Below are 16,994 nucleotides of genomic sequence, written 5' to 3'. Positions count from 1 at the left end.
AGCTGTTGCAAATTAGATTGCCTTGAAATAAGTTAATTCGCAATCGGGCTCGTAATATCAATTCTAGTTATATGGATAACGAATGTAAGAGAATTACCTGCACATCACTGAAAAAGACAAATTCAAGACAATTTATAATAGTAATTACAATAATAATACCATTATCCGTGGTTCACTTCCCAAATGAACTAAATCCAAACAGCTCACAGTATCCCAACTGGTCTTGCGATTACAAACTTCAGAGTTCAAACTCACTCTCAATCTCTTCCCTGCTTTTCATACTATCTTGTAAAGTTTAGTCCCACTAAACCAACCACTATCTCTCGCTTGTGCGAATCCAAAAATCTGAAGTTCTCCCAAAAACTCCAAAATCTGCCTCTCTCTCTCTCTCTCTCTCTCTCTCTCTCTCTGTCTCTCTCTCACACCGTGTCACCTCAATTAACAGTCAACCAATACACTCTTATCTCAAACAAACAAACCTTAATCTCTTAAGTAAACATTGTAACTTACACTTTAAACATTTCACTTTCTGTAGGAGAGCTTTGTTTGCTATGTAAACAACCAAAATCAAATTATGCTCTGTCATTCAACTGCTACCAACCATTGTTCAACTTTCTCCTTATCTTAAATACACTATCTTTGGACTCTTATGTAAACAAACCCACTCCGCTTTATCGCATATATGCACTTGAAATGTCAATCAGTGTTTGCTTAGTAAACTTTGAACGTTGCTCTGAAAAATTCTTATTCCTCTATTTCCCCTATCAAATTAACTAGCTGCAATCAATCCCTGTCAGAACTTGTCAAAAATCATGTGTTGAATAAATATCTAAACTCAACCCCAAAAACTAAGAGAAATTGTTTTTCTGAGTTTTCGCAACATTTCATGCAATTCGCCAGTTAAAAACCGCCGAAAAGTCTAAAAGTCCTAAAAGCCCAAAAATTTGACCTCTAGGGGTCATTCAAAGGTCACGCCTCTAAATTAGGGGTCAAGTTGATTTAAAAAATCATTGGCACGGAAAGTCCTACCATAGTTGCACCTGCCTACGAAATTTCCAGGCCTAACTCACACTAGAACACGAGCAATGACCGCGCAATTTTTTCACCGACCTCCCGGATGACCCCAAATTTCCAAACTTAATAACTTGCGAAGTAGTGGCGTGGGTGCCGAAACCCGAAAAATCCTAGTTCGTCAAAATTGACCGGGGTGATTTTGTCACTAACTGTCTCAGGTTATCATATTAAAACTATTTCAAAGTCATTCGGCCGCTCAAAGAGGCCAATTTCCGGTTTTCGGCACTCGGGTCGTCCCGAAGCACTGACTTCCGTTCGGAATCTGGGATTGAAAATATCACCAATCGCAAGCCCTTGAAAGGTTACACTAACCCTCCAAAAATCATAAAGCTGCTACCAATACTCCACAAGCAATTCGAATTTTACGTTCCGCAGCACATTTTAATTCCGTGCAGGTTGGTGTGCGGTCAGATCGGACATTAAAATCGGATTCCTTGTACCCAATTTAGTCTATCCCCCAATTTTCAGGTCAATCCGACTTCAACTTTTCGAAAAAATACTATTTTAATTTAGGTGCTAACTACATTCCTGTGATAATTACCAATATACTTAAAAATCGCCATTTTACATGCTAAACCCTTCTCAAGATCAAGCAAAAACCTTAATTCATACGTATATTACATTACGACTGATTAATCCCATTATTTCTGACTCAAACAGTCATATTTGACAGTAAAATACCTAAAAACCTTCAAATCCCACTACTTCCGGTGTTAATAGCTGGTCATTGGCCTGAAAATGTGGTCGGATTGGCCTGAAAATTATACTCGCAATAAAGGACCATTAAGGTGGTCGGATTGGCCTGAAAATTATACTCGCAATGAAGGACCATTAGGGGTTCCTCCCCATCATTGACCAGTTATCAACCAATAACTCCTTCTCATCCCAGGGGGGGTCGGACAACTTTTTACCCGAGGGTATTTGGAAAACTGATAAATTGCCTTTTTATTTACTTTAAGTCAACAAAACTCTACATAACTAACTCAGAGCGAAAAAGTGTACCCGGCCGCACAGCCCTATTATACATGGACAATCATTAGGTGAACATCCCACAAATTTTCAGAGTCCAATGATGAATATAACTTAAAGAGTTGAGTGAACCAAGTTTGGAGTTGCCAATTATTTTGCAAATTCGAAATCACACTTTTAGTTATTTCAATTTGAAATTCAAATTCTGTTCAAAGAATCTAGTTCACTTCTAATCTTCGCTCTCTAGTTCTCTTCTAAATTTAAATCACTCATTTCGCTTTTGGCCTGATGCAAAAAATACAACTTTGCTAAGTAAACGAAATATATCGACAGCTCAATATGCTTCTGTTCATCAATTTGTTTGTTTAAGATATATCACTCAACTCCCTTCTCTGGCGCCTTCGAAACAAAAACCCTTTATAAAAGAACGCTTACTTCAAACACCTAATTAACCTGTCTGATTTGACCTAATTTATCTAACTTACAAAGTTTGGTTGTAACAATTCCCTGCATCTTACGCTCCTCCCTCCTAGATTATTAGTCTCCCGAATAATTGCAAAGCCTTATCTTGTGACCCAATTAACATACTCTTACGTACTTTAACCATAGTTGACCTACGAAACTGAACCACTTATGTTTAGCTCCGGGTTAATATAAACTAACTGCACCAAAATTTGAATAGCGGTTGATAAAATCAGATTTGAAAACTTTCGCATTTTCACTTTTTAACATATACTACCTAATTCATCATCATTGATTTTTGACGAAACTCTATGGCCTCTATCAAATATCTTTCCGAGAACTCCAAAATTACAAAAAAACAGATCGGAAAAAAGATCTACCAAAACTACACATTTCCCTAAATCATCTTTTTTTTGAAAAAAATTCCTAAGGCTATAGTGCTTAATCAACTTGTCTCGATAAAATAGATTAATACAATGTAGACAAAAGTTCGGTAAAAAAAATTGGATAACTAAGCTGTCAACGTCCCTCTCATCATACAATCGTGCACCTGTACATGATAACCTTCTTCCTCTGATGTTTGAATGGGTGTCCACCTCTTCTTCCACTGTAATTACCATTTCTCCTGTAATCCTGCCATAACTGCTGTCTTGATGCTTCCAAACGGCTCCACCTCGCCTTTCGGCTCAATAATCGGTTCTCCGGCAACAGTTTTGCAATCTCCGGAAAACGCGATGCAATCCTTCTCTCCAATTTCTGCTCAACCTCCATCAAAAACCTTCTAGAGTCCTCCCTCCTAGGCTGTTGATCATCATGAACCCTGCTGTGCAACACTGAAGCCATTGACTTCTGATCGGATTTCCCTGTTCTGTCAACTCCAGCATTTTCTCTTTGATGCTCATCCGTTGGTTCGACGGAAACACTGCCATTAAGCTGACTTTCATTCAATTGCGGTTGCACCCATTCCTCCAGTTCCTATCCCAACTGTGCAAAATTACTTCGGTCATCTGCCACCTTATTGTTTTGACCCTTCTGTGTTTCAGATACCAACTGGAGATCAATTCCTCCTGAACTCGTCCAATTGTCCAAAAGTGTCCACAGTGTACTCAGCTGTACACATTTGTGTCTCATCAGCCACGTTTGTTGCATTGCATAACTTCTGGTCCACACCTCCTGTCTTTAACTCAATCAAGGCTCTGGCTCCCCACATAACGCTTCTGCTAGCTTTGACACAACCGCCAAAATTGCTCGCTATTGCTGTTACATTGTCGCATGCTACTGAGTTCAAACTCGCGGCAAAACTTGTATCGCTCCTCGCTTCGTTGACATCAAATTCGTCTACATTCAAAAAATCTGTATCCGAAATATCTTCAAAAAAATAGTCATCATCCGACTGTTCATCATTTAGCTCCCCAGACTCCGGTGACAGTACATAATCGTTTTCCATAGCATGATGCTCATCTGCTCCACAAGACTCAAATCTCCGCTCGTTGATTTCTTCCTCTGACGTTTTTTTTCTGAAACCACTGTTTTCATATTCGCTCAGCATTGCTCTATAAATTTCCTGATTTATTCGACCACAAACTTCCTCCGTAAACTCCACCTCAGTTCCAGTTTGCACTTCATTGCCGTAACCTGGAATTCTTATTCTACTACTACTCTCAGTAATTCTCGTATCTTCCACTTCTCCAAACAGATCTTTACTGAAAGCTCCTTTTCTTGAAACACCACAGCGGAACCCAAATCCACACCCTTCAGAACTTTTGCCGGGTGGCTGCAATTCATCCACTAAAGAAGTGTCAACGTGTCTACTTGTATCAATCATCTGCCTTTGAGAACTTTGCTATCGCACTCTCTGATCCATAGTATTGCTAGTTCCAAGGAATTCCGCTCTACTTCCCGCTTTCCCTCTAATAAACAAACTGTAGCTTCGCTCATAAAAAAGTGGATTGTCAGACAATCGTGTGTCAAACTGATGCAGCGTCTGTGTCAGTGTCCATGCTTGCTTCCCTGGAATCGACCACCAATAACCTCCTGACAAATCACTTACTGCACTCAACGCCCACCCACACAATTTTGTAGGCAACCACTTCATCATCTCTTCTTCCGTCCATCCCAGCTTCATGCCCGTGCCCAAATAATGCTCGCGCCAATCTTCCCAAATTTCGTAGCCGGGTGAAGGAAAACGCTTCACCAATTGATAACCAAACATAAACAAACTATTGATAACCCAAATCCAAAATGTAAGTCAAACTTCGTTGCGCTCTCAGCTGTTTCTCCGACAAAAAATATCGCACGCTCTCCAACTAATCAGATAATCAAAGCAAAAAGTAACAAAGAAACGGAGTCCACCCAGGAGCGCCACTGTCCTCTTCTGAATTTCTGCTAGGCCCAACAGTGAGGGAATTGATCAAAAAAAACCAAAGGTTTTGAATTGGTGAAGCAAGCGTTACTTTGTTACTCTGCGATTTCCCCTCTTCCACTCTTGTAAGCTGTCGCAAATTAGATTGCCTTGAAATAAGTTAATTCACAATCAGGCTCGTAATATCAATTCTAGTTATATGGATAACGAATGTAAGAGAATTACTTGCACATCAATGGAAAAGACAAATTTAGGACAATTTATAGTAGTAATTACAATAATATAAGCAATATCCGTGGTTCACTTCCCAAATGAACCAAAATCAAAACAGCTCACAGTATCCCAACTGGTCTTGCGATTACAAACTTCCAGAGTTCAATCTCACTCTCAATTTCTTCCCTGCTTTTTACACTATCTTTTAAAGTTTAACCCCACTAAACCAACGACTATCTTTTGCTTGTGCGAATCCAAACATCTGAAGTTCTCCCAAAAACTCCAAAATCTTCCTCTCTCTCTCTCTCTCTGTCTCTCTCACCGTGTCATCTCAATTTATAGTCAACCAATACGCTCTTATCTCAAGCAAACAAACCTTAATCTCTTAAGTAAACATTGTAACTTACACTTTAAACATTTCATTTTCTGTAGGAGAGCTTTGTTTGCTATGTAAACAACCAATATCAAATTATGCTCTGTCATTCAACTGCTACCAACCATTGTTCAACTTTCTCCTCATCTTAAGTACACAACCTTTGGACTCTTATGTAAACAAACGCACTCCGCTTTATCGCATATATGCACTTGACATGTCAATCAGTGTTTGCTTAGTAAACTTTGAACGTTGCTCTGAAAAGTTCTTATTCCTCTATTTCCCCTATCAAATTAACTAGCTGCAATCAATCCCTGTCAGAACTTGTCAAAAATCATGTGTTGAATAAATAACTAAACTCAACCCCAAAAACTAAGAGCATTTGTTATTCTGAAAACCGCCGAAAAGTCTACACTTCCTAAAAGCCCAAAAATTTGATCTCTAGGTGCCATTCAAAGGTCACCCCTCCAATTTAGTGGTCAAGTTGATAAAAAAAATCATTGTCAAGGAAAGTCCTACCATAGTTGCACCTGCCTACAAAATTTCCTGGCCTAACTCCCACTAGAACACGAGTAATGACCGCGCACTTTTTTCACCGACATCCCGGATGACCCCAAATTTCCAAAATTAATAACTTGCGAAGTAGTACTCAAAACGTCTCCGGGTAAGGTTTTATAGTAACTATAGGGTGCCACCAACTTGCCTGCCAAGTTTCATGACCAACGGATCAGCCGTTGCGAGTCGTTTGCATTTCGAAAGTTTTTCAACGAGTCGTGGGTGCTGAAACCTGAAAAATCCTAGTTCTTCAAATATGACCGGGGTGATTATTTTTTTGTCACTAACAGTCTCAGGTTATAATATTAAAACTAATTCAAAGTCATTCGACGGATCAAAAAGGCCAATTTCCGGTTTTCGGCACTCGGGTCGTCCCGAAGCACCGACTTCCGTTCGGAATCTGGGATTGAAAATATCACCAATCGCAAGCCCTTGAAAGGTCACACTAACCCTCCAAAAATCATAAGGCTGCTACCAATACTCCACGAGCAATTCAAATTTTACGTTCCGCAGCACCGGCGAGCGCTAATTCCGTGCAGGTTGGTGTGCGGTCAGATCTGACATTAAAATCGGATTCCTTGTACCCAATTTAGTCTATCCCCCAATTTTCAGGTCAATCCGACCTCAACTTTTCGAAAAAATACTATTTTAATTTAGGTGCTAACTACATTCCTGTGATAATTGTTCCGACCCCACTTGTGGGGGAAGGAACTATATACTCAAATGGGTTTTTTTTTTGTTCAGTGAATTTTGGCCGATCGATATATTCGTCGTAGAGAAATGTGAGTGGTATCATTAAAAAGCTGGTCCAGCGTAGAATTCAAAAGTAAAAAGATTTTTTTGAATTTCGTTTTTTTCGAGGAGTTATCGAGGATTGAAGTTTTGTGTGAACAATGGGATCTTTAGCATGATTGTTCACTTTTAGTACAATTTTCTTCAAACTAAGATCTTTTTTACGAAAACATTATTTCAAATTTCTATAAAAAGAATAAATTTTGAGTTCGTAAAAGTTGAATGCAAGGCGATAGAAAGACTAGTTCTGGTCTCATAGGGAAGTTCACTATCAAAAAAAAATCGAACTCTAATTGAGAGCCCTTTTTTTAATAAAACTTTTCTCTTTTTTGCTTTTTTAAGTCACCTAGAGACAAGTCACATTTTATATCGACGTTCTATTAATGACAAAACTCCTTTATAGTCGAATGAAGCGCAATGAACAAAAAACGTCGTTTTCAATGAATTGCTCATGTTTTTTTTTGGCTTCGATTCTGAGTTTTCGTAATTTTGAATGAAATTTTGAATTTCTTTTTGAAGTTTTACTATTTTTTTTGGAGTCCTATGGTAGGGATTCATTGACTAACAGTGCAATATGTTCCATAATGAGCATTAAGTGAACATGTCTATTTCATTGAGGGGGCGGCTAATGGCTGTTAAGACTTAAAAAATAATTTTTTGAATTTTTTTTTGAATATTAAAGAATCATAATCTTATTATAGTGAATTGTAAGTCAGTCCAGGGGTGAGAGCACCCTCTTCCTTCCTACTGCAACCAAAATTAAACTGGTTAGCGGTTTTATCTTCTATCTATTGGTTATATGACTTCAATGACAAAAAATTTCAATTTTTTAAAATTTTTTTTGGATTTTTACGTATTATTGGTTACTTTTGAAATCTTATCACATTATCCAAATATTGACAGTTCCCATTAGCTTAAAAACGATGTTCTGTGGATGACCAATAAAAATTTTAAACAAAAATTTATGGTTTAAATGGCTTCGACACGTTCTTCTTGCACTTTTCTACTGATTTTTTGGTTTTCTCCTGTTTTTTTTTGTTGTTTTAATAGTCATTATACTTACTGTGATCTCATAATGAATACCTATGCATGACAAACATAAATGTACTGCCACCGGGGCATCTTTGAGCGTTTTTATTGACTTCCGTTGAAAGCTATTGAATTTAATGTCTGTTAAAATAAAAATCATTTTTCAAAAATTTTATTTGAACAATAACAATTCCTAAATTTTTCTTGAACTGTTAGTGAGTTTCAGTATTGACTGGACCCGCTTGCTTTTTACTGCGACTAAAAATATTCTGTTTAGCTGTTTTATCTTCTAGCTATTGGTTATATGACTTCAATGACAAAGATTTCAATTTTTTTAAATTTTTTTTTTGGATTTTTTGAATTATTGGTCACTTTTGAACTCTTTATCACATTATCCAAAGATTATTGTAATCCAATTGGCTTAGAGAGGACGTTCAGTGGATCACAGAGAAAGTTTTCAGAGAATAGCTAATGGTTTAATTGTCTTCGACACTTTCTTCTCGCATTTTTCTACTGAATTTTAGTTTTTGCTGTTTTTGTTATTGTTTTCTGTCATAAGACTTATTGTGATGTCTTTTTAACTATCTATACATGACAGACATCATTTTCCTGCCTATGGGTTATATCTGAGCATCGTCATTGAGCTCCGATGAAAGATTGAGTTTACTGGCTGTTAAGGGTTTAAAAATAATTTTTCGAAGCTTTTTTGAAATTCAACCATTCCTAATTTTTTTTCGTGAATACTCTTGGTCATTGTTGGTTCTAACAGAATCCATTTCCGTTCTACTATAGCCAAAATTAATCTGGTTAGCGGTTTTATCTTCTACCTATTAGTTTTAAAACATCAATGCCACGAGAATTCATATTTTTTTTGGGTACTTTATTTTGTTTTTCGATCCTTTTGAAATCTTATCACATCATCTTACTGCTGAGAGTCCCTATTGGTTTAGGGAAGAAGTTCAACGGATCATAAATAAAGTTTTCAGGGAAGAGCTTATGATTTGAGTTGCTTCGACATTTTCTTCAGACACTTTTCTACTGAATTTGTGGTTTTTGCCTCTCTCTGTTGTTGTTTTCATAGTCATTAACTTGTTGTAAGGTCTTATTGATGAAATACGATTGGCAAAAAACTTATTGTCCCCTCGAGGCATCATTTATTGTATATACTGGCTTCCGTTGAAGGCTAATGAATTTAATGGCGTTGATAATACGTGTTTTCCCGCAATTTTCGTGCGTCTAATGTATTTGTTTATATTTGTTGATTTTTTGAAATTATATTGATAAAAAAGGTTTTCCCATTGCTCCTGAAAAATTAATTTAAAACTGAAGAGTGTTTAGTGAAAAGTTCATTTTTTTAATGCCTTCGACCCTTTTGTCGCTCAATTTTTTTTCCTGAATTCGCTGTTTTTGTTCTTTAGGTAGCCGTAAATTGCTCACAGATCTCATAGGCTTGTAATTGAGGACTGAATGAATGATGTTGCTCGAAACATTCAGTATATAGCGAATAGGTTCCTTTCGTCAAATTTAACTTCTATTCATCAATCAGATGTCCCATCGAATTTCGTGTATTTCAAGAAATAACATATATATTGATATTATGTGCCACTGTTGTTTCGTTTTTCTGAACGTTTATTGAATGGCCATTTTTTGCGTTTCTTTTTCTCTTCCTTCAGAACAATCGCGTAATAACAGATCCCAATGGTTTTTAAATGTGGCCCAAGTAAACTTATTTAATCTTTCAGTATAAATCCTTCAACTGAAATAGCAGAAATAACAACTGAATTAAAAATACATATTCAGATGATAGCTATTGATTTTAATGGTAGCAAAGGTTTGTGTTTTCGCAAATCGTTTGTAATTTTTTGAGTTTCTCTTTAGTTTGTTTCTATGGCATAGTCTGACCACAGACGGGTGCTTTTGGTTTTGTAATGACTTTTTAGTAATTTATCAAGGATTTTTTTATTAAAAACCAATGTTTTTTAAGATTTTTGAATTTTCTTGGTGCAAAAAATGTTGATTAATTTTTAAGTTTCGCCTCACTGTTCGTTCTTTTTGTCGGCTTGTTACCTAGTCTCGTTAAGAAAACTTTTCATCTGCTGTATAGTTAGTAAAAGGTAAACTTGTGTAGTTAAGGTTTTATCTGACTGCATTTTGACGTTGTTACCAGGTGCTTTTAAATTTAGATATTCATTTTTTGCCGCCAAAATTTTGTTGGTGCTATTTTTTTTCTAGTCTCTTCAATGTCAGGTCACGTTGGTGCTGTAATGAAGCATGGCATTAGTAATTCAATTAGTAGATAGAATGTGTAACGATTGTTTTAAACTCAAACATCTATTTTTGTTATCTCTTGATTTGGTTGACATTTTAGTCAAAAATGTAGATGAGCTCGGGTCGGAACATCATGTGCGAACGCACATTAACGAGCCGCCTTGTTACCAATATACTTAAAAATCGCCATTTTACGTGCTAAACCCTTCTCAAGATCATGCAAAAACCTTAATTTATACGTATATTACATTACGACTGATTAATCCCATTATTTCTGACTCAAACAGTCATATTTGACAGTAAAATACCTAAAAACTTTCAAATCACACTACTTCCGGTGATAATAGCTGGTCATTGGGTGGTCGAATTGGCCTGAAAATTAAACTCGCAATAGAAGACCATTAGGGGTTCCTCCTCATCATTGACCAGTTATCAACCAATAACTCCTTCTCATCCCAGGGGGGGGTCGGACAACTTTTTACCCGAGGGTATTTGGAAAACTGATAAATTGCCTTTTTATTTACTTCAAGTCAACAAAACTCTACATAACTAACTCAGACCGAAAAAGTGTAACCGGCCGCACAACCCTATTATACATGGACAATCATTAGGTGAACATCCCACAAATTTTCAGAGTCCAATGATGAATATAACTTAAAGAGTTGAGTGAACCAAGTTTGGAGTTGCCAAAAATTTTGCAAATTCGAAATCACTCTTTTAGTTACTTCAAATTGAAATTCAAATTCTGTTCAAAGAATCCAGTTCACTTCTAATCTTCGCTCTCTAGTTCTCTTCTTAATTTAAATCACCCATTTCGACTTTGGCCTGATGCACAAATACAACTTTGCTAAGTAAACGAAATATATCCACAGCTCAATATGCTTTTGTTCATCAATTTGTTTGTTTAAGATATATCACTCACTTCCCCTCTCTGGCGCCTTCGAAACAATAACCCTTTAAGAAAGAACGCTTACTTCAAACACCTAATTAACCTGTCTGATTTGACCTAATTTATCTAATTTACAAATTTTGGTTATAACAATTCCCTGCATCTTACAATTTGCACCACCTTAATCAAGTTACCACCGTGGATTATGAAGCGCACGTAATCTTAGAAGATCCACACAAAAAGTAGAAAAGAATTTTTATAAATATGTTCAAAGCGCGCGCTTTAATCTTGTGAAATCAATCCAAGCGTTTATATTGTTGAGCCGGATGTACAGCGCAAGAACATAATATTCCACAAAATGCCGCAAAGCCATGCTGTGGAATCGGGCGACCAATGAGTGAACCTAGATTCCACTAAATAGGTCCTCTTTCCACTAAATATGTCCCCTTTCCACTAAATATGGTCCATTTTTAAGAGATAGGGGCGCTGCCTGGTAATGAAAATTTATGAAAAATGAGTTTGATATCGCATGATTAACTTGACTAACAAAAGCATGAAAACTTTGTAATTTTGTAACATAGGCGTTCCTCTGTAGGAAAGGGGAGTGTCAACAATGAATCTTACATGATAGACAGTGCAATCACAGCTGTCGGCAGAATCACAAATGTTGCGTAGTCCGGTACAATGGCTGCCACTCCCATCCACCAGTCGAGAGAACCCACTTGATAGACATTCTCAAACTCACTCACAGTGCCATTAGTAGCGATGCTGGTAGAACTGGTAGAGGTGCCGTTGCTAATCAGAAGTTCCCCTACCTTGTCCAGACCTTGTATGTTGTGAGACGCAATTTCGATGCAGAAGAACACACTCATAGCACTCAACACCACAGACGCTGACAGAATAATCCTGAAAAAAAACAGGTCAATAACACATCTTTGTTGTGTGTGTTCCAAATGTTTCCGAAAAAAGCAAATTTCATATAAGAACCCCCCCCCCCATGGAAATAAACCCAAGCCGAATTAAATAACCCCCACTTGACTGCAAAAGAGCTGCGCATTTAGCCTCAGCGCAGGAACCGTGAGACTTGATATGAAACCACCACAATCAAACAAATAATCGCGACCGCGAGTTCAATGTTAACATTGCCATGGCATGGGCGTTCATTCCCGTGTCGTTTTATTTCAGTGGGTTTTTCCGTTGGGGTGTATTTCGTAGACCGGTGTTCCAAAATATTTTCAACACAAAGATAAGCAAGTCTTCACTCTTGAATTCAATACTGCAGTACGTGACTCTGAAGCAAAATGGTTAGATGTGTGATTAAGTGCAATTCCAAAATATGTGATAAGGTATTTGTTCGATTAAAAAATACAAAAACTAATTTTTACTGATTTTAGGTATAATGATTCATGACCACTATACTAGGTCTCGCATAACTTTTATAAATTTCATAATAGTAGAACAAACTTAAAACATATCTGATAGCAATATTTTTGAACGGTGTCTTTTGCATCGGTGTCAGTGCAAAATATCGAATGACACAATACCTAATAAGACAATTACCGAAGTTTTTTAGAGTATCCTTAAAATTACCAGAACGACTATTTAGCAAATCTACGTAGATATAAATTATATTACGTAGAGAAATACACCCCCCCCCCCCACGGAAAAAAAGCCCAGCGAAATAAATCGATATGTTAAATTTCAATTCTGGTCGTGATAATTTTTTCGGTTGTAATAGTTTCATACCAGATTACAGAACAGCGCCAGGACCACATTGGGATGATCTTTCGGTCCATTTGAATCATCGTTTTCAAAAAATTGTATCTTAAAACATGTAAAATTGGCTAAAATTAGGAAATAAGGTCACAAAAAAATTAGAAAATGCTTCAATTTTTGTCACTAAACTCACAAAATGGCCACTTCGTAAAATTTTGTGACAAACTTGTCCCTCAGATTAAGCACATTAAAAGTGCGATATTCCAAAGTTTGAGGTTTTCAATTTCCACACGCTACGTCCCCTAGAATTCATAAAAAAGCAAGTAATTAATGTTCATTTATTGACTTTTCGACTTTAAATGACTTACATTCCGAACGGCTACAAATCCGAACGGCATTGGAAACAACAAAATGATGAGCCCACGGCACCGAATTTCCAAACTGCATAGTTCACAATTATAAAAACTATACAAATTGAATTAAATTTTTGTACATTGTAAATTTGATTGTCTATTATATATTTACTCAAGAAGACAACCTCATTCAAATAATTTAAACAGAAATTTCTAACTTAGTTTTATAATTTCTATATACATTAGAGTTAAAAAAGATCATTTATGACTTTTAGGTAAACCTGCTAAAAATTTTTAAAATTTTTGAGAACTAACTCAAAAAACCAACTTGCAAAGCTCGCAAAATAAATCAATATACGCGAAAGTACACTAGGCGTTCATTTGGTGAAGAATGAGTAACTGCTTTATTAATATCTGACAAATACCTATGTGCAAAAATTTAACAGTAATTATTAACTTCTGGAAAATCCTTCTGCATTAAAAGTGATAAGCAGTTATTAATTTCTGAAAAATCCTTAAGGATAGAAACAGATCAGTATTTACTAGTTTCTGAAAAAACCTCTGCACTAAATTAGCAATTTTGTTGAATTTGTGTTAATCTATTTTAAGTTCCATTTGGTAAGGCATTTGTCTGTAACGCAAGTCCTACAAGCCACTAGGGCATGGCTGTGACCCCCCGCGAGGCATGGCTGTGACCCGCGGGTTTAATTCTTATTTAAAACTAAATGGGTTTTTTTCTGTGAGTTTTTTCCGAAACCGAATTTAGAAGGTAATTAGCATCTACCAAGTTTTAAATGTAAGGCTAGTCCATTTGACTATGCCTCAGCGGCCCCATGAAACTTCATATAAAACTGTCTCAACACACTGATAGTATCCACTTAAATGTGATATGTGATCGGATTTTTGAATGGAACCCTGAAGGGGAATAAATTGGTATTATGGCATTGGGTATTTTGGCATTTCGTAAATTTCAAGGTAACCATTCAATCAACAATTACAAGGATCATGTATGTTATCTCGCATGATGAAATACGCTGACATTAAATAATACACTGAAATTAAACAGCAATGAGACATTAAATGCAAGAGCTTAAATTGGTCTCATATTTGAACGTGGCTTTCAAATTATTTAAATAAGTAACTATATTCATATCTCTATTCATGCAACTCCCTTTCTTGCTACTCCGATCTCTATACTCTTTATAGTTGCTAATATTTAGTGCAATTTGTTTTTGTTTCGAAATTAACTCTTAAACAACCAGTTAACTGTACATGGGAAACAAAAGAATTGCTAGAGCGTGTCAAAAGTCTGCATGACACAAAAAAGTTTTGCATGATTTGCTAGATTTGTCCGCTTATTCGAAGATATTGTGACTCGCCTACACGCTAATATCTCAAATATGATTATGGCTGCGGGAAAATTAATAAATGGACTCATTGTATTTTTGCAAAAAAAATTGCAATTGCTAAAACGCCTGAAATGTTGAGAGAAGGAAAAATTTGCTTTTAATTAAATGCTCCCCAGTCTATTTTACTAATTGCCAATTTTAAACCCTTGTGGGCAATTATGTTTCTAAATGTTAGCAATGCCTTGGGATAAAAACAATAAAGTTCAATATAAGAATTTGCAAAAAATGAATCGCAAGTAAATCTGCCGAGCAGACTTTTGATACGCTCTAGCAAGTCTTTCGCTCCTCATATAAAATTAGTTGTTTAAAATTTCATTTTGAAATAGGAACAATTTGTACTAAATAGCAGAGAACGAAGAAGCAACAAGACAGATGCTTAACTAGAAGACTTTGCTAAAATAAGGATTGATAACAGAAAAAACAGAAAACTTCAGATTTGGGAGAAATTTGGAGGTCATATCATCATGCAAAAGATATTTTGTTCTGCCCTTTCACAACTCAAAGTTGATTTAATGCTTGTGATCAATTTAACTCCTAGCGAACAAAAATCATTTGTATTCGTTTCTCAAACAATAAATTGAAAACTGGATCTTCTCGCGAGCATGAAAAACACCGACTGACCTTTATTATTCAACTGATAATGAATTTGGCAATTGTTCGCTTGATTGTGATTACTTCGTTTTCTGAAGTTCAATCTCTTGTCTTGTTTCGATCACTACAAAAAGCAGGTGAAGGGTTTACATTAGATGATTATAATTTACTGTGCAAAAAATACAGGCATGCGTCGGTAGACTAAAATTATCTCTTCTAATTTATACAAAAATTTTTCTTCTCAGGTTAATTTAGCTCAGTTTCCTCTGTACCCATTTTTTTTGCATCAAAATGATTAAATAACATTCGAAGTAACACACATATTTTCCTTCATTTTCGTCATTTTTTAAACAGTTTTGGCGATAGCTGGCATATAATAAAGTAATTTCGCTTTTAATAGTTTGTCAGGGATTCTGCTTACTGATTTTCTTTTAACAACTGCATTTTCCCCATTCTGCTAATAATAGCGCATGAAAACATTTACTTTGGAGACATTATCTTGAATGTGTTAAATTTATTGTAACTATTCATTATAGTCACTTGTTTTTGAAACTCCTTGTTTTTGAAATTATTGAATCGCGAACTTTTAAAAAATTAAAATTCCGTATGCTGAACTCAATGTCGAATTACAACAACTCAGTGAGAAGTTCAAAATATAATAGATAAGATTCAATAGGAAATACTTGTATGAAAGTGAACAATTTTTCAGAAACATACTGTTCTATGAAGTTAGTCTTCCAAATATATTTCACTAACAAGAAGCAAAAAAAATGGCAATGCTAAAAAGTTCGTTTAGTCTTTTTGAAAACAACAAACTTCAAAGTCATGAAAATTATAAGGTATCAACTGAAATAATAAATGGACTCATTCTTACTTAAGGAGACAATTATTCAGACTTTTCATTATCCATATTGTCGTACAACTAAAAAACGACCCGCGACTTCAAAAGACTTCAACTTATTTGAAAACAATTTTTTAAATCTCATAACCATCCATAAGCTTCCAACTAATACTTTTCATCTACCAAAAAACTAAGTATAATATCTTCTATATGCTGACGAAACCAATTGTACATGTCATTGGTGAGAAAAAATCAAACGAAGAATAAAAGCAGAATAACAACGAAATAACAATGCATACATGCAGAACCATTTTACGCTACGTGTGTTGGAACCGAAAAACAATAATCTTTTCACTGAAAATAAATTATTTAATGGCTTTCATTCGCAAATGAATGTTATCTGTCAATAATTGAGGTGGGATATGAATTCATTCTAGTCTGTAGTTAACATTAAAAAACTTTTAAAAAGCAGGACGGAAACCCAATACAATCCAAATAATTTTAGGATCGTAGATTTTCCACAAACAAACCGACAAAATTCTTGCTTTTGCTGCTTGTCCACTAAAACAAATATTTGTTCCAAATGATAGTGAAATAGTCTTATTTAGAAATAAAGTCCATATTCCAAAAAAAATCATAAATATTTGTGAATTTATCGAGTAATATTAGCGAAAAACACAATAGGTATCAAATGATACAAATAGTTTCACAAAGAGCTCCATAGATAAGAAATTAGACGTTTAATTAATTAGACTCAGTCCTAAAACTACCAAAAAACAAATATATGTATATATATATATATATATATATATATATATATATATATATATATATACATATATATATATATATATATATATATATATATATATAGTATTTATATATACATACATACATACATACATACATACATACATACATACATACATACATACATATATATATATATATATATATATATATATATATATATATATTGTGGCATTTTTACCTCAGATAAATTTCAGAATTACACTTTCTTGTGTTGACTAATACTGATGTCAGAACACATATTGACTATCGAGTTTCCTTGTTTCGTTAAGGTAACAGTTTGTTAAG

At 35.3% G+C, this 16,994-nt stretch overlaps 1 protein-coding gene across 5 annotated transcripts in view; it reads right to left on the bottom strand.

Annotated features, from left to right (window-relative positions):
* LOC142337854 (uncharacterized) overlaps positions 1-16,994 on the bottom strand; it is a 113,239-nt gene that overhangs the window by 44,458 nt on the left and 51,787 nt on the right. For all 5 annotated transcript variants that reach the window (XM_075387425.1, XM_075387436.1, XM_075387455.1 and 2 more), the window contains exon 3: positions 11,611-11,892. In XM_075387425.1, coding sequence (XP_075243540.1) covers positions 11,611-11,892 — 282 coding nt within the window. The remainder of the gene's footprint in view (positions 1-11,610; positions 11,893-16,994) is intronic.

Source organism: Convolutriloba macropyga, chromosome 1 (assembly GCF_964194025.1).
Source record: "Convolutriloba macropyga chromosome 1, txConMacr16.3, whole genome shotgun sequence".
Taxonomy (NCBI): Eukaryota; Metazoa; Xenacoelomorpha; order Acoela; family Convolutidae; genus Convolutriloba; species Convolutriloba macropyga.
The sequence above is the reverse complement of the archived record's forward strand: the minus strand, read 5'-3'. Positions and strand labels throughout refer to the sequence as shown.